The sequence below is a fragment of the Anolis carolinensis genome, chromosome 3 (genome assembly GCF_035594765.1).
Source record: "Anolis carolinensis isolate JA03-04 chromosome 3, rAnoCar3.1.pri, whole genome shotgun sequence".
NCBI classification, from domain to species: Eukaryota; Metazoa; Chordata; class Lepidosauria; order Squamata; family Dactyloidae; genus Anolis; species Anolis carolinensis.
The window spans coordinates 2,175,428-2,197,766 of NC_085843.1; the positions used below are offsets into that span (position 1 = coordinate 2,175,428).

General features: G+C 48.8%; 2 protein-coding genes across 3 annotated transcripts in view; one reads left to right on the forward strand and one right to left on the reverse strand.

Moving 5' to 3' along the window:
- LOC100562583 (sodium-dependent proline transporter) overlaps positions 1–2,042 on the forward strand; it is a 45,907-nt gene extending 43,865 nt beyond the window's left edge. The window contains exon 15 of the mRNA XM_008122431.3: positions 1,075–2,042. Within this exon, the coding sequence (XP_008120638.2) occupies positions 1,075–1,200 (126 nt within the window). The 3' untranslated portion in view covers positions 1,201–2,042. The remainder of the gene's footprint in view (positions 1–1,074) is intronic.
- Positions 2,043–4,012: 1,970 nt separating this feature from the next.
- stim1 (stromal interaction molecule 1) overlaps positions 4,013–22,339 on the reverse strand; it is a 107,139-nt gene continuing 88,812 nt past the window's right edge. Inside the window, exons 7-13 of one of the 2 annotated variants that reach the window (XM_062974387.1) lie at positions 20,214–20,391; positions 18,514–18,691; positions 16,038–16,205; positions 14,224–14,324; positions 13,335–13,582; positions 8,411–8,792; positions 4,013–5,989 (exon numbers count right to left, since the gene is read on the reverse strand). In XM_062974387.1, the coding sequence (XP_062830457.1) occupies positions 5,371–5,989; positions 8,411–8,792; positions 13,335–13,582; positions 14,224–14,324; positions 16,038–16,205; positions 18,514–18,691; positions 20,214–20,391 (1,874 nt within the window). In that variant the 3' untranslated portion in view covers positions 4,013–5,370. The remainder of the gene's footprint in view (positions 5,990–8,410; positions 8,793–13,334; positions 13,583–14,223; positions 14,325–16,037; positions 16,206–18,513; positions 18,692–20,213; positions 20,392–22,339) is intronic. The other variant, XM_062974388.1, reaches the window with a different exon arrangement.

A 22,339-nucleotide genomic window follows, 5' to 3' on the forward strand; every position in this document is an offset into this window, starting at 1 on the left:
CCATAGATGTGGGCGACACGTCAGGAGAGAATACTTCTGGAACATGGCCACACAGTTCCTTTGAATTGTTTGTTTGCTGCCTAGAGCATTTGCATGGGAGTAGCTTGGCCTTTCTGTTGAAATTCTGGACCATACTGACAACCACTTTGTCACACTACACAGAGGAGCCATTGAAATCCACAAGCACACAGGCAATTTCAACAGAAAGGAAGAAAACTATGACAATGAACCAAGTTTGGCTACCAGTATTGAATCAAGACAGTGACTAGTGAACACCACCCACACAGTCTCCTGGCAGCAAGCAATAAAGGGCTAGTGAACACCACCCAGACAAAGGATGTCTCCAGGCAGCAAACAATTCAAAGGGAACGAAGGCCAGGCTACTTCCATGCAGGTGCCTTCACTAATTGCTGTGGCGCAGACGGGAGAGCAAGCCAGTGCAATTAACTGCGATGAATCACTGACCAGGAGGTCATAAGTTCGAGGCCCGCTCAGAGCTATATTGTTGTTTGTCTTTGTCCTATGTTAAAAGGCATTGAATGTTTGCCTAATATGTGTAATGTGATCCGCCCTGAGTCCCCTTTGGGGTGAGAAAGAAGGGCGGAATATAAATGCTGTAAATAAATAAATAAATAAATAAATAAATATGGTACCTGCAGGGTCACCTACACGCTAATGGGTGAATCACACTCAACACACACAAATCCAGCCTGCTAACTGCACCCTTTACAACTGTTTAACACACAATGTTTCTTTGCTCCCATCCTGGACATCCCACATGTATATATATACTCCACTTCCTTGACTCCCATCAGAACCTCTGAAGATGCCAGCCACAGATGCAGGTGAAATATCAGGAGAAATGCTGTTAATACACAGCTATTGAACACCCCAGCATAATGTTTGTTTGTCAGAAATAAATTTCCTTTGGGAATAAAGGGAGTCTTCATGACTGTCCAGACGGGATTTTGGGCATGGCCTGCCAGATCCAAGGCCTATGTCCCTTGTAAGTGGATGCCTTCCTTTCCAAACGGCGCCTAATCTCTCATCATTCCTCTTGTTCTTCCCCCGCAGCGCTTCCGGAAGGCCATCTGCCCGCTCAACTCCTGGCGCATGGCCACGGGCCGGGAGATTTCCCAGGCGGTCATTGAGGTCCCTTACACGGTCAACCTGACGGACCATGACTTCAGCGAGGCCTGACTCCGAAGGCGGAGGGACAGGGGATGGACGAGCAATGGACTTTGGCCCTCCTGGTTTCTTTGCTGCTGCTGGCAGCCGCTTCCGAGGGATAGGAGAAGCCTGGCTCTGCTGCCGGAAGCCGCTTCAGTGGGACAGAAGTCCAGAGAAGGTTGGAGTCTCCCAGGAACCTTCATCAGGAGGTTGGTTGGATGCGCCGGAGGAGGCGTCTCCGTCGAGGCCTTGGCTCCCCCAAATCCTCCAACACAAGACCACCACCCGACACAGCCAACACCCCATTCCCTTGCCAGCAGAAAAGGACTCCAAGCCACAGCTGAAGCTTTTGTGATGCAAGGTATCTTCTAGAAACCAATGTCCTTACTGCAAAAGAACCTGAGGATCCAGAATAAGTCTCTACAGTCACTTACGGACCCACTGCCAAGACCCTACACTTGGAAGGCAGTCAGACTCGGACATGAGGGATTGCTGATGAGGATGCGAATGATCTTGATAAAGGGGAATCATCATGGAACAATCCTATTCATACGTGTGAATTTTATAAGGTAGATAAAAAAGGAATATTGAGACAGGAGGGAAGAATTGGAGGGTCTGTGGAGATCTAAAGCTCACTCTGCCAATCTCTGCTACACAGAACAGAGCACAGCAGGAGTCATAGACAGATACTGGAGAAAGGTGGGATTAGGTAAAAGGGTTCAAAAGGACTTTTTGACATGATATGAAGGGAGAGTGCAAGAAGAGAGGGGAGAATGGTTGTGATTAAGAGGCGGCAATAGAAGTGTAAATGGGGAAAAGGTTTGTGTACTCGTGTATTTGTTTTGGACTATAAAGTACCGAGCTGCACCTCAGATTGTGTGGCACTTCTTTCTTTGCTGGTCACTCTCAGTTTTGCTCTGGTCAGAAATAAAGCTGTAGTTTGGATCTCCAGTCTCTAGTAGATACTAAAAACTCACCGAGCTCAACACTTCCCTTCCAACAGATGGAGCGTCCCGTCTTCCATTTTTGTGAATGGATCCGTTTTCAGGTGCGGAGCGGTGCCTGGTCTTTCCCAAAGAGCTACCAAGCTGCCTTGAACACTACCAGGGTCAGGGAGCCAGCCATCTTGGCTTGTGTCCAGTGGAGGTGCTCTGTGGCATTGCTTCTTAAACGGGGGTCCCAACCCCAAATGGAGTCCCCTTTGCTCAATGCTGGGGTCATGAAAAATTTGGCAGCAGTAAGCCTAGCGGCTGTTTTACATCAATCTGTTAGCAACAACCTTCAGTGCTTACTAATTCTGATTGGTTATCAGTAAAGATTTGGTATTTTTATACACCTATGTATCTGGGTTCATGTAATTACAGGGTGGAAAGGGTTCGCGAGTGGAAAACCCTGGTCTATGGGAGAGGACAAGGTGGCTTCAAGGCTTTCAAAGTCCCCCAACTTCCTTTGGCTTCCCTCTGCTCTGCCAATGAAGGCAATGGGGGGAGTGCAGATAGGATCCTCCCTGTGAAGGCCAGGGGGGAGTGCGGCATCTCCAAGGCAGTGACCTCTTCCGAAGCTGGAAAGTGGGGCCTCTCCCACTCCTGCCCACCTTGATGACCACTGTGAGAAGAGATGGTTTTCTTTCAAAGAGGGGCCTGATGGGAAGGATTGTATGCACCTCAAGAGGCTGCTGGACTGCAAAACTCAGCATCCATCACAAAATCTGTGGTGATCTGGGGCCATTTGAACCATTAAAAACCCAAAAAAGAATATGGGTTCCTTGGAACTACAAAGACAAGTATCCACTATTACAGTAATACAGAAATCATTAAACCTAAATTTAGTTCAATACATCATATGAAAACAGATACAAAGGCGCTGTTAAACACAAATTGAATCCTCTTCTTATATATAATGATTGTTCTTGTTTCTTCATTATGGATAGTAGACTGCAAAACCACAACCGGTTTCAACTCAAAAGAGTCTTTCTCAGGTGGATTGTAGTCCTTTTTTTCAGTTATTTTTTTAGGGGTTTTTTTTTTGAGTTTTTAAAATGTGGATCCACATTGCAGTCTACTATCCATAATAAAGAAACAAGATCTATATATATAAAAGGGTAATGAAATTTCGACCTAGGACAAAACAAAAAAACTACACATCCCAGAAACACTAAACTTGGCAGCACAACCCCTCATCCATGCCTCTACGTTCATACAACAAAAAGCTCCAGCTACTCCAGAAAACAGCCAGGCTTTGAGACTGCAAGGCTATTCACTGCTATTCCACCTGGCCAACAAAGGATTCCCATAAGTCACAGCAACACGTGGCCGGGTAAAGCTAGTCATTATATATAAGAAGAGGACTCAATTTGTGTATGTGGAACAATCAAAGAACTAAAGAACATTTATTGTTTATGAGGAGTAAATTCATCCTTCAAGAGAAAAATAATGTTTCTACTGTGAATGTAACAGTCCTTTGTTTGATTGTTTAACAACGCCTTTTGTATCTGTTTTCATATTGATGTATTGAACTAAATTTAGGTTTAATGATTTCTGTATTAATATAATAGTGGATACTTGTCTTTGCCATTTGAACAATTGCCAGAAAACCACATCCCTCCTCCCAGCTGCTGCATATAGGTCGAAAGGTGGGTCTTTCTGCCATATCTGTGCCCTTGGACATGCCCACGTGCCCTCCTTAGGTCCTAGGCTAGCTCGGGATGATGGGAGTTGCAGTGCAACACCACCTGAAAGGCGTTGCATCTCCCGGCTTGCAGGAAGGCGGCACTCTTTTTGGGGAGAAGCTGTTACTCTGGGGTCATCTTTAGTGGAGAAAGGAGGCCACGCGGCTCAGGGCCTTACAAGAGTCTACATGCTTTTATTGGACTGAAAACCGTTTTTATGAAATGGCTGTTAAATAAAACCAAGACGTTTGGGCAGATGCAGAGTGAGGGTCTCCTCTCAGGGAGGAGGAGGACGAAATGAAAGAAGAGGCGGCGACGGTGGCGGCAGCTCCATGGCCCAGAGGCCCCTCTCCCTGGATTGAGGGGCAGGCGGCGCTCTTTCTGGGGGGCTCCTTGGGAGCCGGACTCCGCCGTGGGGCCAAAGGGGGCCCAGGGAAAAGCAGAGGGGGCCAAAGGGGGTCTCCAGGCACTTGGCGGCAAGGCAGAGGGGGAGGGGGCTGCAACATTCAGCCGGAAGCAGGGCGAGTCCAGGAAGAGGGACCCCATGGCTGCCGCCCTCTCAAGGGTCTCTGGGGGCAGGATTGGCAAGCCCCCCAAGCTGGCCAGTCGAAGGGCAAAAAGGAAGGAAAGGCATGTTGCTGCAAGTGAAAGGAAAGGAAAAGAACAAAGGCAGCAGTGGGTGATTGTGGGGAACCCTGGTCTTGTTTTCTGGCTGGCAAGCCCAGGGAGGACCCCTCCCCAAAATGGAAGACAAGGAGTGAAAGGCCTGCAGGGCACTCCGGTGTCAATGAAGGGCCACAGCTTCTGCAGACCCCCCAAGTGAGCGAGAGCAACCTGCAGGCGTTTGGGTAGGAAGCTGGTGCCTCAGGAAGGCCTCCCTTGCCCTGCAAAGCTGTGGGTCTCCAGGTGAAGGAAGTGGGAAGGTCCTGCTCTCCAAGGTGGGAGCACTGGGGAGGGGTCCCTTCCACGGTTGCCTGGCTCTATGGGAGCAAAGCCAACCCCACGACCCTCTGTATCTATATCCATATGAGCCAGGAGAAGGGGGTCAACTCTGAGGCAGCCCCCTGACCCATTTCACTCTCAGGGGGCGTCCTGGCTTTGGGGAAGGGCTTGGGCCTGCCGGGAACGGAACCAGAGAGAAGGCATTCCAGTCCAGTGTGCCAAACTGAGGAGGGGTCCGAAGTGAAGCCATGCGCAGCAGAAGCAGCAGCAAAAGCAAAGGCCGCTGGGGCTGGAGGGGGTCAGCGGGGGCAGGCCGAGGTCACCGACAAATACAAATAAATAGGCCTCTTGGCTCCTCCAGCCCCAGCAGCCGCAAAGGGAGGGAGTGGGGAGGGAGGTGGGGGTCCGGGCGACAGACAGGTGGGCGGCGCTCCCCTTCATAAGGTGCTCGGGGGGAGAGGGAGGCCCCTGCTGTGTGGCCTGCACCCCCCTCAACTGGCCCGGCTCTTCTGCCACGGAGGGAGGGGCTCATGTCCTGGGGGTGGGCTTTGGGCTTCCTGTTCCCCTTCCAGTGGTGGCGGAGGTGGCGGCTACTTCTTGGGCTTCTTGAAGATCTTGAGGGGGAACTTCTTCTTGCCGGGCCCCGAGTCGGTCTCTTCGCCCGTGGAGCCGCTGTCTTCCTCGCCGCCGGCCGCGCTCTTCTTGGAGGCCAGGTGCGGGATGCGGCTGTTGCCCTTGCCCAGGCTGTTGGGGCGGCCCCCCTCCGAGGTGGGCGAGGGGGTCTCCGGCTCTGTGGAGCTGGGGCTGTGCGAGCGTGAGGAGTCGGAGGGGCTGTGCCGGGAGCCCCCCGAGGCCCCCGTTCCCCCACCACCGGAATGGGAGATCTCTCCTAGGCTGGTGGCCTTCTCCAGGCCGCCGTGGTTCAGCATCAGCGCTTTCTTCAGCACGATGGGGCTCTCGGCGAGATGCTCCGGCAAGGAGGACGGGCCCCCCTCCGCGTGACGGCTGCAGCTGCTGCCGGGAGAGGGGCCCCCGAGGGCCGGGAGGCTGGAGGGCCCCACCTCCTCCATGGACTTGTTCAGGAGGCCGGCAGTGGCGGTGGAAGTAGGCCGGGCGGTCAGCAGCTTGGAGGCCGAGGAGGAGCCTGGGATGCGCTGGTTGTCACTCAGGTGCGGGATGGAGGAGTCCGAGTCCGAACGGGAGAGGTCCCTGTCGGAGCACAAGGAGAGAAAACGTCAGTCACGGAAATACATGTCATTCCTTCTTCGTTGTCTCTGTGAATCGCACAAACAGCTGATTCTGCACGTGCACGGAGCATTCTCAGAACCTTCTACAGCAGACATGGACAAACTTCGGCCCACCCTCACTCCAGATGTTTTGGACTACTGGCCGATAGGAATTGTGGGAGTTGAAGGCCAAAACACCTGGAGGGATGGCCAAAGTTTGCCTATGTTCTAGAGACACATCATGGTGGTAACCCCACCTGTTTTCTGAGCTCATATAAGTAGCCAGGTCCCACCAAACCCTCAGTTCCTTTCATTCGCCTCAGCAAGACCCGTTAGGAACTGCCTCGCTCACACTGCTGTTTTCATAGAATCATAGTGTTTGAAGAGACCTTCTGGGCCATCCACTCCAACTCCTTGCAGAGAAGCAGCAAATCCTGCATTCAAAGCACCCCCTCAAAGCCTTTCTTCAGCTTTGCTCTTCAGTAGTGACCTGTTTGATTTGTCAGCTCCTCCTCCATGTTTTCTCGATTGTCTATGGCTTTGCATTTGACCACGGACTGTTGTCAACCACTTCCGCTGTTCTTGAGGCCCATGGTGTTCAGCACTGCTAGGCCTTCACACATCAAGCTCACTAGAACAAGGAACAGCAACTTCTCTACAAAACAGTCCTTAGCACTCTGGAATCGAAGGAACTGACGGGAAAGTCAGCTTCTGCTTCTAAGCCGCCCACTGGCACCATTGACTGCGGGATTGCGGGCACTAAAGTTGATCCCAATCTTGAAAACAACATCAGCCCCGAAAACAACCTCAGTCCAACCACAGAAACAGACTCAGGACCTCCCCCTCTGACAACAGAATGACAGCCTTGAAGTTGCCCTCTTTGGTATCTCTAACCTACTTGCCAGCCAATAGATCACATCGAGATACCTCATTAAATTACAATCCACACTGTGTCCCACTAGTCTCCGCAGCATCAATGCTGTCAAAACTCTCTGCCAGGACCGTTCATGGGTTCAGAGTGCTGCCTGGGGCCTAACATGAGACCCATGATATGCCTGAGCATGACTCTGCACCTATAGTTTGCCCATGTCCTGATCTAGAAGGTTTCGAGAGTGCTCTGTGCAGATACAGAATAATCCATTTGTGTGATTTCACAGATGACCACTCAAAGAAATAGTTATAGGTCAGCAACCCGTCTTTCGTACTTGTCTCTCCCCAAGGCTGGTTGCAAGGTAATTAATACATTAGATAAAAAATAATAATAAAACCACTCAAAACACACAGATATAAGATGGCCACCTGTTAGGTGGGAATGTGTCTTCCGGCATGTTAGATTGGGGTTAGACTGCATGGCCCTGGGGGTCCCCTCCAACTCTACAATTTTCATTAAAACCATTCAAGCCATTAAAATGTCAATTTAAAATGTATCTTTAAAAAAAAAAAGCCTGAATAGGCCTGCCAGAAGAGATAGCGCTTGACTTCAAGGCGACTATCATGCTCAGAAAACGTACATGCGCATATAGACATGCAGCCAGTTCAGGGAGCCCGACCCCTCAGGTGGGCAGGGAGGGTCAGCAGGTGAGCCTCTCCACCTGCTGCTACAAAGGCTCTTCAAAGCTGGCCCAGGAAAGAACCAGGTAAAGCATTCACAGGTTTGCAGCCCCTGGGCTCCACCTGGACCATAGCTGTCCCCTGACTGACTACTCTCTGTTGAGGAGGGCGTGGCTTTTTTGGGAGGAGAGGCTACCTTTTGGCCAGTCTGAGCTATTCAACAGAACTGTGCGAGTTGTTCGGCAGTGGAACTCTCTGCCTTGGGAGTGTGGTGGAGGCTCCTTCTTTGGAGGCTTTTAAGCAGAGGCTGGATGGCCATCTGTCGGGGGTGCTGCGAATGAGATTTCCTGCTTCTTGGCAGGGGGTTGGACTGGATGGCCCATGAGGTCTCTTCCAATTCTATGATAGGGCCTGGACAGACAAGCGCACATCCCTGTCTATAGCAGGAGGAGAAGGGTAAGGGTTGAAGGCAAGCCATCCACAGACCCCAATGGAACAGGGCCCCGTCTTCCTGCCTTTGTTGTGGGGCTCCTTGCTCCTGAGACCCATCATACAACACACAAACACTCCTCCTCAAGATGCCTGCTCTCTTCCAGAGGGACATGCCAAGCCACGCCAAGCTCCCTGTGCCCACAAAAGGCCAGGGAGGTTAGTCACACAAAGCCAAGGAGGTACGTCTCCAGGCAAACCGAGCACTCAGGAAGGTATTAGAGCTATGAGCCTCCCTCCTTGCCCCTTGGCGGGAGAAGCAAGGGGTCAGCCAGGCCAAAGGGGAGCTCAAAAAGGAGGCTGAAGCGGCAGGGTTTGGGGGCAGGCGGGCGGGCCTCTCCGTGCCACACGCCATGCCAGATACCCAAAGCTGTCGGCGCGGCCGCGGGTCCCGGAGGTGACGTCCGGCGGGGGCAGGTTGGGCAGGGCGTCCATCTGGAGGATGTAGGAGGAGGTGGTGTGGTGGTAGAGGATGGGCAGCGCGTGGCCGGCGGAGGAGCAGGAGGAGGAAGGAGGAGGGAGAGAGGAGGCCGCGCCGGTGGCAGAGGAGGCAGAGGCACCATGGACGTCTGTGCCGAAGGGCTGCCCGCCGGAGATGCTGGGCATCCGGCGCAGAGTGACCCTTCCGCCGGGCAAGTAGTGGACCAGGGGCCCCGCCTCGGCCTGGCTCTCTACCAACCTCTGCGATCCCAAGGCGAGCTGGGGGTCCACGAGGCGCTGGCGGACGCTGCTGGCCAAAGAAGGCGCTGGAGGGACGGAAGGAGAGAGAGAGAAGTCAGTGGAGGACAAGGACACTTCACCCAGGAAAGTGGCCCCTCAGCCGCTATAGGAAACTGGCTCCACTGGGGAAAGGCTCCCCGCACCTTCACCCCAAAGCTGCCCCATTGCTGGTGGTAGTTATATGTTGCAGGTTTTAAATTGTCAATTGTATTGTTGTTAATAGTAAAAGCCACTTTGAATTCTCATTTAAGAGAGAAAATTTGGCAACAAATCAATACTGTATAATAATTGGGTTGCTTAAGAGTTTTCCGGGCTGTATGGCCATGTTCCAGAAGCATTTTCTCCTGCCGTTTCGCCCACATCTATGGCAGGCATCCTCAGAACATGACCATACAGGCCAGAAAACTCACAGCAACCCACTGATTCCGGCCGTGAAAGCCTTTGACAATACATAATTGTTGCTTTGTGCAGCGGTACTTTGCAAGGGTCATCTCCTCCCTCCCACCCCACCCCGGGGTCTTTTTAAGGGTCCTGCCTCCGCACAGAATCCTTTAAAATGCAGGCTCCCTCCCCATGGAAAGAAGATTGTGCTTGGGAGGTGCCTCCCTGCCTGGACTGGATGGCCCTCGGGTCCCTTCCAGCGCTAGGGGTCAATGTTTCTCTAAGAGACAACCACCCAGGTTCCTTTATGATTCCTCCACAGTGCCTACCCACTCCCCACAAAACCCCCAGTGGGCCAACTCCTGGCTTCCTGGGCTTGGAAGAGGCTCATGCAGAGGGGGCAGCGGTGGCCAAGGGGTTAGAGGGCAAAGGAGGGGCCGCTGGGCAACAGAAGAACCAGGAAGAGGGGCAAGGGCCCCACCGAGGTTAGAACAGCCCCCTCCCCCTCCTTCAAAAAAACACCTAAAACTCATCTATGCTCCATAGCTAATGGAGAGGTTGATGAGCAATGAAACCCTCCACCTTCCCGACCGATGTGTTGCCCAGAGATAACACACTGTAGAGGCACTTTTACATCTATAGCTCATACTTCTAGGTTCTACCCTTAAGCAGTATTGATTGCTATTAGTATCCTCCGCATAGAGTCTATTTTACACGCATTTGTTAACAAGGATTTAACAAGGGCCAGGCTGTGGCGCAGCTGGCTAGTAACCAGCTGCTATAAATCACTACTGACCGAGAGGTCATGAGTTCGAAACCCGGGTCGGGTTAAGCCTCCAACCATTAATAGCCCCGGCTTGCTGTTGACCTATGCAGCCCCGAAAGACAGTTGCACCAGTCAATTAGGGAAATTTAGGGACGCTTTATGCGGGAGGCTAATTTACAACACCATAAAACTGCCAGCAAAACACGAGGAAAGGAATGAGGAAGTACAGCCACTACTGGACGATGAAGCAACAGCTCCCCCTGTGGCCGGAATCGTGAAGCTGGAAAAATGTTAAAAATGCCTCTGAGTTTGTCTAATGTATGTTGTTTGTCTGTTGGCATTGAATGTTTGCCATATATGTGTTCATTGTAATCCGCCCTGAGTCCCCTTCGGGGTGAGAAAGAAGGGTGGAATATAAATACTGTAAATAAATAAATTTTATTGTGCTGTATTTTTATGATTGCACATGGCTCCTTCTACACAGCTGTATAAAATGCACACTGAAGTGGATTATATGACAGTGTGGATTCAAGATAATCCAATTTAAAGCAGATAATATAGGATTATAAATGGGCAATATAGGTGTGTGGAAGGGAGTTGAGTCTACACTGCCATATAATCTAGTTCAAATCAGATAATCTGTATTTTATAGGCAGTGTGGAAGAGGCCTGATTGAAGAGGCACTGGGTGCCATTAAAGGGCTGAGTGGGTTGCTAGGAAACAAAGTGGGTGGAGCTTAGCCTTCTAACTGGCTAAGCTTAAGTGGCTGAGGGGGAAAAGGAAGGGGCCTGAGGCTGTTAGGAATGGTGGGAGTTGGAGTCCAAAACATCTGGACGGCCGAAGTTGGCCCATGCTTGGCTTAGATGGTGTCTTCCTTCATGGCAGAAGAAGACAGAATGGTGCTTGCAGGTCTCTTCCAACTCTATTATTCTAATTATAATCAATAGTTACACTTGTGGGACCCTCCTCGGCCTTTCAAAGGCCACCCCGCCTTCCCTGGGACCCTGTGGAGCAAACCAGGAGGCACTGAAGAGGCCAATCCCACCTCCGCCCTGCAGAGGCCAGCAGAGGCCACCCAAACAAGAGACCACTCGTGGAGGAGGTTCTTCACCCACCTCAGCAGCCCCTTCCCCAAAACACTGCACCCCAAGGGCATTAGTACAGGCGCCAACTCAATTTTGCCAGAGCGGAGCAAAGGGGGGGAAGATAAAGAGTGAGGTGAATATTAGCTTCTGGTGCTCAAACGGGCAGCAGTAGTGGCAGTGGGGGAATGGCTATGGGGAGAGGCCAGATGTGTTTTAGTCCAGTGGGAAGGTGAGAGAAAGGGAGAGTCCAAAGAGTCGTCCTCAAACCAGGGTATTTCCAGGCCGCGGAGGGGTCTTCGGAGTAGAACCGGGACTGGCCCAAGAGCAAGGCGGCGTCTGGCGGGAGACCCCCGGAGGGGAGGGGAAAGAGAGGGTCAGTGGCCAGGGAGGAGCACCTCCCACTCACCTTGTTCCATCTGAACCTTATGTTAGCACCCGTCCCCGTTCCAGAGAATGCCATTCCCACCCTGTTCCCCAACCCGAGTAAGACTTCAGAGCCATCTCTGGAGGAATAATGTCCTGGCGCATGGACTACAACTCCCAGGAGCAAATTGCAAGTATCGGAAGTGAACAAGCACCAAGATTTTGTTAATGTGGGATTTGTGTACTGATAGTGTTTAAATGCAATTTGTGCCATGCTTGTATTGCAACTGTTTGCATCATCCAGATTGTACCATAATGTGGAAAGAGTTAATTGCCAAGAAGCTATGATGACCTTGATGCGTGGCTGGAACTAGGGAGTATCCAGACACAAGTGATTGTGCATAATGATTCTGTCAGTTCAGTTCAGTTGAGTTCTGTCTGCCTAGAGTTCGAGTCAAGTTGTGTTGGAGAACAGAGCAGTCCTGTGTTTGTCTGTCATCTGCAAGTCTGTTTGTGTTGATTATTGCTGCATACAGTAAAACTTTGTAAATAGTTTTACCAACGTCTCCGAGTGTCTCTTCGTTCTGCGTTCCACTGCTTCCATCCAACTACTACTGCGCTGCAAATACTCTGACAATCTTCCCTTCGGAAGGGAAATCCATCCCACCCAGCGTTTGTTTTGCCTGGCTGCCCTCTTTCCCAGCCCGGTCCTCCTGGCCGGGCCCTCAATGCGACCCCAAGGTAAAAAGAAGTTTGCCCATGCCTGCTATAGAGCAATTGGAGGCAGTGGGGGCACCCCGTGGGGCAATACATAAATAAATAAACCCTGTAAATAAATATGCCTGCTGCCTTGTCTTCACCCGTTTCCTAGATCTATGTAAATCTGTTAGAAATAGCAACCTTCCAAGCCTTCACTATTTGTTAATGTATATATATGCTAACCTGTATTGCATGTATATGTTGATTTGCCAGTTTGACTGACCTCTTTGGTGTGGGAGAGGCTATAGACATGTGATTGTACTGAGCATATTCATTTTGTAATTAGTATACTTCTGGATTTCAATTGAATCAGTATGCATTTGGACCTGAATGTTAGCAGTCTGCTTTAGACCTCAGTGGAAGTGGATGTATCTGTTTCTTTTGGACTTCAATGGAAGCAAGCATCATTTGGACTTATGCAGAAACACTTTACTATATGCTTGCTTTGAGAAGCAGTGAGTACAATTATATATTTTGGACTATGGATTATTGATTAAGAATGATGCCCTGTGTCCTCAACACAGAGAAACTACACCCTATCTTTAACTGAACTTCAATAAGAAATGTGCCTGTATGGTGAATTAATCAATATGTTTGTGAGTAAGCAAAATATGTTATTTTTCAAATAAGACTTTGTTATTTTATGTTTCTGAGTGCATATTTTAAACTAAGAGATTTCAAGAGAGCGTGTATGTTTTTGGGAAACTGCAACTATAACTGCCACTTCAACTTTAAAGAAACATTGTAAAACTCTGCTAGCCAAATATATTTTTGTTCAGTGGCATGTCTTTGTCCCTGGCAGTCCAAAGACATGGTTCTTCAGTTTAACAGCTAAGTTATCTGTGTGCCATTACATGAATACTTGTATACACTTGTTCAGAGGGTTGACTTCGAACACGGTCATGCTTTTCTTGACTAGTGGTTTTCAAAAGGTGGTCTCCAGATGTTCATGGAGATTCACATTTGCCAAACGGATGTGACATCATTTTTCCTTTTCGAAAAGGTTACGATTGCCATCCCCCCCCCCCCCCCCCCCAAATCATGGTGCCACAAAGACTCCTTCCTCCTGTGTCAGGGCTGTGTAGGGAGGAAGCAGAGGTTTGCCTCCCCAACCCTGATGGCCCACCCCGCCTTCCATGCCTTTTCCGGACCCCCATTGGATTAGGGATACTTTCTGCCTGCCTCCCCCCCTCAAACACATGAAAGGCACCTACATTGCATGGAGATGGGAGAAACGATCTCCTCGTCGAGGTCGTCCATGTCGTCGGTCATGATGAAGTGGGAGGCGTTGGCCCGCGTGGCAGCGGAGGCGGAGCCCACCCAGGCCGGGTCGATGTTCAGGGCGGCCACCAGCGCATGGATCCCCGGGTTGTTGACGATCTGGAAGCCGCAGAGCATCTCAATCTGCTGCCAGCGGTGCAGCCGCTCCCTCAGGGCTGCCGTCACCTCGCTCAGGGCTTGTCTGCAGGGAAGGAGGAAGGAAAAGCCAGAGATGGACACAGGCAGCGGATGGTGTGGCTAGGGAAGAGGTAGCTGGAGCTGCAAGCAAAGGGTCCCACATTCAGACCCAGGCAGAACCTCCATCCTTTTAAAACTGGATTAAGTAGAAACCGCTGATGGAGAAAGGAGTGCAAAAACACCAAGGGCTGAAGTTTGCCCATGTCCAAGTCTTCGATATGGAGGATGGTAGAAGGGAAGGATGGGAATCTATTACCAACTTGCTCTGCATTATGCTCATGCTCATTTTAAGACAACGGATGCGTGCTGGAGAACTTCCCGGTGGACCTCACTGCAAGGGTCCGACCTCTCTCTTGATCTCCATGTAATTCTCCTCTCTGGACTGCCTTTGTGTTGAGAACAGTGGGCACCAGAGGCAGTTTTTCCTATTGGGAATAATGTTTCCCCCAAATCTGAACTCCAAGCTCGAGCTGGGTGGCATCTCTCTTTCCCCAGGCCTTTCCTGCAGGACTACAGGTTCCAAATAGAGCAAAGGAAGCCTTGGGATTTGGGGCCCTGGTTTTATTATACTTCAGAGAAGAAAAGCTGCAAGGGCAAGGAGTCTATGTGAATGGGAGGGAAAAGGAGCATGGAGACCAAACTTACTTGGCGGTCAAGATTTTGTGATCCACATCGTCCAGGGAGGAGCTGTGCGCCACATGGAACGTGCCAAAGAGAGTGTTGCGCTTCTTCTTTATTTTCTCAGCCTGGGAAAAACAGAAGGTAATTTGAAACTCTGGAAGCCCCTTCCTTCCTTCCATGGTGGAAAATGGGAGGTGGGTAATTCTACTTTAGCTCCACCAAAAGGCTGATTTTACAGTTTATTTTTCTAAAGTCCCTGACATGTTGTCTATCCTTTGTATTCTGTTGACTTCCTGCCAGATGAGCAACCAGGAACACCTTATGTGCCCATATAAATAGGCATTATGTCCAGGGAATCAGAATGAAGGAGTTTGTAATGCCTCTATTCAGTAAGGGACTGCTGTGATGTGACTACATACACGAGCCTGTACATTGGTGTTGTCGAAGACTTTCATGGCTAGAATCACGGGTTTGTTGTGTGTTTTTTGGGCTGTATGGCCATGTTCCTGAAGTATTCTTTCCTGAAGTTTCGCCCATATATATGTAGGCATCCTCAGAGGCTGTAAGGTGAGATATATACCTCACAACCTCTGAGGATGCCTGCCATCAATGTGGGCAAAACGTCAGGAGAGAATACTTCTGGAACATGGCCATACAGCCCAAAAACACACACAACACTGTGCATTGGGTTTGATGAGTGTCAGGCACTCCCAAGATCCATCCAGACAAAGGCCAGGGTGCCCAACACACTAGGAAGTGCCAGTGTGGATTAGTAGGGCCAGGTGCCAGTTATGGTACTCTTGCTGGTGGTCTCATCCACAACTCTGCAATAGATTTGAGGGGTTATGTAGCACCTTTTACATGTAATTAAGGACGAGTAAAGTTATGCCTGGAAACATATGGACATGTGTGAGGAACATAGGAAAGAAGCAGGGCCCTTCCATAGGATCTCTGGAGCACAGATCCAGAATTCATTTGTCAATTCTGTCAATTGTCAAAACAGTGTCAAAAACTGGAGAGGGGGAGCATCCCCACTTGGAAGGGCAAATGAAGAAATAGGCAGCACTGTGGCTCCAGATGAACAAGGGAAAGGTATAAATGCTTCTAGCCCTTGCACATTGCTGTGGGGTTTATTAAAAATTAATAGATAAGTGACATGCATAAATATAAGGACAAAAAAGGAAGACAACAGTGCTTCTGGAACATGGCCATACAGCCTGGAAAAAACACAACAACCCTGTGATTCCAGCCGTGAAAGGCGTCGACAACACATACAACAATGTTGTTAGGAAGACCAGGGATGGGAGTCATGCAGCTCTTGCCAGGATTTGGAAATTACCTGACATTTTCTAAGTGATAGCAAAGCTAATACCACTGGCGTAACCACCCGTAAAAGAGCTAAGCCACTGTAATTAGGGTGTGGTGGTTAATGCAATGGGAGTAGTACATGGGTTGTAGTTATACTAAGTTTCATGAGTGCTGCTGAGAGTTGGATAATGTTTTGGAGAAGCAGCTGTAAAGTGTGTATATTTTGTACATACTTAGTATGTTGATGCAACAAAAGGAGAAAGAAAAGCCTTCCTGCTTATTTGGGAAAGAACAAAAAGTCTCTGTGTCTTTGGTTGTTTGAATAGAAGACCACTCACTACAACTGTGCTTTGGAGACCTGGTTCCTTAACCAGAACGAAGAGAATCACTTCCACAAGGAGTTTTATGATTGCATAGAAGCCCAACAGCTCTCCAGGCATACATGGACCTGAATTCTCAGCATGCCTCCCCAATGACTCTGCGGGGCGCTAGGGATGATGGGAGCTACAGTCCAACTGCCCCGGACTCACCCCCTCCTTAGCCAGGAGCAGCTGCTTCTCGGCGTTCTGCTTCTTGACGTTGTAGTACTGGACTTCCACCTCGTGGGTCAGCTGCAGCCACTTCTGGAGGGCTTCTGGGGCGGCCCAGCTGCTGTGCGACTCCAGCTCCTTCTCCGCATTCTTCAGTGCCATCCGGACCTAGGGAATGGCCACAGAGCCATAGAATTGGAAGAGTCCACAATCCTCCAGGGAAGGGACAGAGATCAGCCTCCAGCCCAAGGCCGGCAGGGATAGTGGGCAAGAGGGACTACTGGCCAAGAGGTGAGTAAGGTCACAGGCCTACAAAATCACAAGTGGATCCAGCTGCCTCCCAAATGCCTACCCCTCACTTCCAGCCGCAACTGAATCACCAAGATGGGTCGAGAGCAGGCATGGGCAAACTTTGGCCCTCCTCCAGGTGTTTTGGACTTCAACTCCCACAGTTCCTAACAGCCTACCGGCTGTTAGGAACTGTGGGAGTTGAAGTCCAAAACACCTGGAGGAGGGCCAAAGTTTGCCCATGCCTGCTCTAGAAAAATTGTTTCGGGCATGCTGATCTGCCAAAGGCGAAAAGGATATTTCTCAGTGCCAACATGCTTTATTGCCCTTTCTGTTTGAGAGGTGAGCACCATGAGGCTCTTCAATATTCTTCAAGATATCTTTTACACACACAGAGAATCCTACCAAAGTTAGGTAACCTCACAACCTGCCGTAGATGTGGGTAAAATATCAGGAGAGAATACTTCTGGAACATGGCCAGACAGCCCAGAAAACACACAACAACCCTTAGGTAACCTTCTTTTGTCTATCTCCTCTCGTATCTGAGATGCATTAACTGTAATGATAGAAGTACGCTTTACTTCTTTTAAAAAACCTTCTTTTTTTTAGCAAAGAGAACTTCAAGATTTTATCTCTTGGTCTAAGGTTATTTTTGTAGTTGTTTTAATTTGGTTATATAAGTAGGTTATAACATTGTCACAATCACCTTTACAAAAACACTTATCCAACATAAATGGGCCAGCAGAACGTTGGATAAGCGAATATGTTGGATAATAAGGAGAGATTAAGGAAAAGCCTATTAAACATCAAATTAGGTTATGCTTTTACAAATTCAGCACCAAAACATCATGTTATACCACAAATTTGACAGAAAAAGTAGTTCAATACACAGTAATGCTATGTAGAAATTACTGTATTTACCAATTTAGCACCAAAATATCATGATGTATTGCAAACATTGACTACAAAAAAGTGTTGAATAATCCAGAATGTTGGATAAGCGAGTGTTGGATAAGTGAGACTCTACTGTATTCTCATAATATTTTGATGATTCCTGTTTTCCTATCCTTTACTGAGAGGAGACATGATAGCCATGTACAAATACGTGAAGGGAAGTCATAGGGAGGAGGGAGCAAGCTTGTTTTCTGCTGCCCTGCAGACTAGGACACGGAACAATGGCTTCAAACTACAGGAAAGGAGATTCCACCTGAACATCAGGAAGAACTTCCTCACTGTGAGGGCTGTTCGACAGTGGAACTCTCTCCCCCGGGCTGTGGTGGAGGCTCCTTCCTTGGAGGCTTTTAAGCAGAGGCTGGATGGCCATCTGTCGGGGGTGCTTTGAATGCGATTTCCTGCTTCTTGGCAGGGGGTTGGACTGGATGGCCCATGAGGTCTCTTCCAACTCTACTATTCTATGATTCTATGATTCTACATTTCCATACTTATCTACTGTTTATACATATCCTATTTTTTCGCCTTCCCTCTTCCTCCCTCCCTCCGAGAACAGTTGCACCTCTAATCTTTATATTATTTTATTTGTTCGATCATGAAGTTTGTCTGATTCAATTTCTTATACATTTCCCTTTTCCTTTTACTCTGGCTATAAGCCTTTTGCACTTCGACTCCCAGTTCTCTTTAGGATGTCAATTTGTATATCTAATTCTCCTTTAAGAGTGTGGTGGAACCCCTTCCTTGGAGGCTTTGAAACAGAGGTTGGATGGCCATCTGTTGGGAGGGTTTCGATTGTGCTTTTCCTGCATGGCAGGTGGTTGGACTAGATGGCACATGTGGTCTCTTCCAATGCTATTATTCTGATTCCATAATTCAGTGATGTAATCTTGAGTCCTGAGTCCCTTCGCTCTGAGTCCCTTCGGGTGAGAAGGGCGGGATATAAATGTTGGAAATAAAATAAATAAATAATTTTGAAACATAGAATTTGGTATTCATAACCTCTTTTTACACCTGACCAGAAGCTCGTGTGTATTTTCTCTCCACCAAAAGCTCATCCATAAAACTGGCTATGCTGCAACCCACTCTGCTACAGAGATTAAATATTCCTATAGAAAGTTGGCGTTGATGGATTTCGGGATGGCAGTAGGTCAGCCCCAAACCTCCAAGCTGGTGGAGGGAGCAGAGCGGGGCAGCCAAGGCCAAGGAGCAACCAGTCCTGGGCCGGATGGGTGGGTACCTGCTCCAGCTCCTGCTCGGCGTACTTCTGGCGGCTGAGCTCGTTCTCGGTGCCCTCGCGCAGCTCCCGCAGCCGGTGGGCCTCCTGCTTGGCCATGCTGATCTCGTCCTGGAGACGCTTCTCCAGAGAGACCTTCTCCACCTCCACTGTGCGGTGCTCCTCCTGCGCCTTCTGCAGCCTGCAGAGTAAGAGAGAAAGGGAGACGGCGTGAGAACATGGCTCGGTGGGGATGCAACAATGCGGCCGGGTTCTGGAGCACTATCAGGTGGTCCAACAGGAAGGATGAAATGGAAGGGGCATCTGGAAGAAGGGAGGGAGGGGAAGAGTCCTGCGCAAGAAGACAGGATCCCCAGCAGAGAAGGCAAACTGCAAGGAAGAAGAGCCAGTGTTTGGTTCCAAATAAATTCTGGAATTGCAGCCAGTTCCTGCTCAGAATTTGGGGGCCTGATGCTGCCTTCGGTCCTCTGACTAAGCATCAAGGAAAAGCTGCTCAGAACGCAGCCCAGAATGCGAACAATGTGTGCTTGCTTGCTCACAATCAAATAAACACATCTCTCGTGGGAAACGCATGAGGCCGGGAAAAGCAAAGGCCAGCATGTGGCTTAAGCGGCCGTTATACGTCTGTGAATGCTTTTAAGAGACGCAGCCACAATCCCAGGAGGGTCCCAACTCTTGGTCCTGACTGCTGCCAGCTTCTCTGTAAGAGGGGATCATTCTCCTCTGTGGATGTATCACAGAGACAGCTTTCTTCTGCCAGGAAGGCCGAAACAGCGCTCTCCTCCCTGGCTCTCATGTGCCAAATCCCAGAGATAACCCTGTGCTCTCTCTGCGCTTCAAGGCGCCAACAATTCTGTGCCTCAAGAGCTTATGGGGACAAAAAGGGCTCTGGATGGGGATGGGAAAGAAGCGCTTCTGGCTCAGGGATTTTGTCCAATCAATCCCTCAGGGAAGACCTGCTCAGCCCTAGCTCCCCCTTCAACCAACTTTTTTGTAGGGGGGGGGAGAATAATAGAGTCTCACTTATCCAAGCTAAATGGGCCGGCAGAACCTTGGATGAGCAAATATCTTGGATAATAAGGAAGGATTAAGGAAAAGCCTATTAAACATAAAATTAGGTTATGAATTTACAAATTAAGCACCAAAACATGTTATACTACACATTTGACAGAAAAAGTAGTTCAATACGCAGTAATGTTATGTTGTAATTACTGTATTTACGAATTTAGCACCAAAACATCACGATATTATTGAAAACATTGACTACAAAAATGCCTTGGATAATCCAGAACCTTGGATAAACGAGGCTTGGATAAGTGAGACTCTACTGTATTATTATTATTATTATTATTATTATTATTATTATTATTATTATTATTATTATTATTTTCTGGACACCTCCCAGATTTTCCAAATACTCCAGTCCTCCTCGGACTCTTCAACATCAAAAGAAGTATTGGGCTTGTTACCAGTTTCTGCAGCTCTCATGGGATCTTGGGAGAGTAAATGAGCTCCCAGAACATACCCACCATGACCTACATGCTTATCACCCAGGACATTTTACATAAAAGATGACCCGGATTGCAGAATGGCCCAGAAAGAGGGTCCTCAGCAGTCAAAGGGAAAGGGGCCAAGCATAGACCCCCTCCCCCATTCCCCTCCTGCACCCATGGACCCTCCCCATTATTGTCCACACAGCTGACCTTTCCTGGAGATCGTGGAGGCTCTGCTCGGCCCGGTGGAGGCCCTCCAGGTCCTTCATCATCTTCTTCATGTGCTCCTTGGAGTAGCGGTTCTGGATGTAGGCAAACCAGCAGCCACCCACCCCGATCACAATGGACACCACCAACATGAAGTCTTTCAGGTGGTTGTGACGCGTCACTGCGGAAACATAACAACAACAACCACTATGATGAGGATGAGGATGAGAGTAGCACACTGAAGTCAGGAAGATAACCAAGGGGCTTCCATGGATGAACAGAAATTTGGATCCTGGCCTCCACAGGTCAAGTCCAAGGCTGCATCACTCATCAGGGATACTTTGGGTTGACTCAGGCATGGGCAAACAAAACTAAATCTAAAACAATCCTGTAAAGAATTTATAACGACTAACACCAATTTGGAAAGATGCAAACCACCAAAGATTCAGGGAGGAGACCTTTTACTTTAAAGGGTAGCGTAACTTGGTTTAGAATATATGCGACAGAGGCTTAGATGTTGGAAGAACAATAACAAGTTTATTCAGGCACAGAGCTTAGTGGTTAATATGGTGTTTCTCACTTAGAGGTATTCTTATTAACAGTTACAATACTAGAGTGAGATGAATCAACTCTCTAAAGTGTCACTTCTTTTACTTAAAGTAGTTAAAACTTCTTCCTCTGCCACTTTTAGACCGTTACTTCAATGGATCTCTGTGAGTCCAGCTGGGATTGGTTCCCAAAGTGTGAAACTTGGACTATCCAGTGACTTCAAACCACAGTCACCCCTGTGATTTACTACCACAGATTCTCTGTTCCTTACCAGGACACAGACTACCTTAAATAAGTCACCAAACTTATTTAAAACCGACTCAAAATGAACAATTGAGTCTCCTTGATTCCATCAACCTGGAATCAATCTTCCCTATGCCTCATCAGAGCACAGACTGACTGACTTTTTAAAACTCTGCACTTCTTCAACTAAACGGCAGTTGGCTCCGCCTGCTTCTCCATGGCAACCAGCCTCTGAGTGCTGAGATGCAATAACTGTAATACTTACCCTTTTAAAACATAAACACACAATTTAAACATAACATCTGTAAACCAAAATTCGTACTTCATTACAAATCCTAACCTAAAACATACCTACAATAATGAACACATACAGGACACACAACTACAGAAACTTTTATATGGGCTTCCCATGCCTGTTGCTCTGTAACCCTTGCTCTCCTGCTGCCCTTCCTCTTCTGCTCGGCCAAGACCTCTTGCCCTCCAAGCATAGAGCTTCGTAGTCCCTTTTCCCAGACAGACGGACCCAGCCCTGAGTGGCCACTTCATCCTGATCCTCCAGGACCATAACTGCCCACCACATGAAGCACAGGCCATGCCAGGCTCTGGGAGTTATGAAACCTCCAGATTTGTTCACTCTGTTGGCTACAAGTCCAACATCATCTAGAGTAGAGTCTCCAAAACTTTGTTGCTCTGGGTGTTTGGAACTTCAACTCCCAGAAACCCCAACTAGCTTGAGTAATGGCCAGAAATTCTGGGAGCTCCAAAATATTTGGAGGGTCACTGTTTGGAAAATACTGGTCTCGAGGGCCAGGCGAAGGGGAGGAAACCCAAGGTCTTCTATAAATTTTAGACTAGTTCAGAGAATCATAAGAGTTGGATGAGACTGCATGGGCCATCTAGTCCAATCCTCTTCTGCCAGGCAGGAAAAGCACAGTCAAAGCACTCCTAACAGATGCCCATCCAGCCTGTTTCAAAGCCTCCAAGAAAGGAACTTTCATTGGACTCCGGGGCAGAGAGTTCCACTGTTGAACAGCTCTTATAGTCAGGAAGTTTGTTCTAATAATCTCCTTTCCTGTCATTTGAACCCATGGTTCCATTTAGTCCTAGTCTCCAAGAGCAACAGAAAACAAGCCTGCTCCCTCTTACTTATGACACTTTTTCACATATTTATACATGGCTATCATGTCTCCTCTCAACCTTCTCTTCTGAGGCTAAACAATCCCAGCTCTTTAAGATGCTCCTTAGAGGGATTATTCATGGTCTCCAGACCTTTGACTCTTTTAGTCGCCCTCCTCTGCACCATTTATCTTAAGAGTCATCATCCCTCGTATTTATTT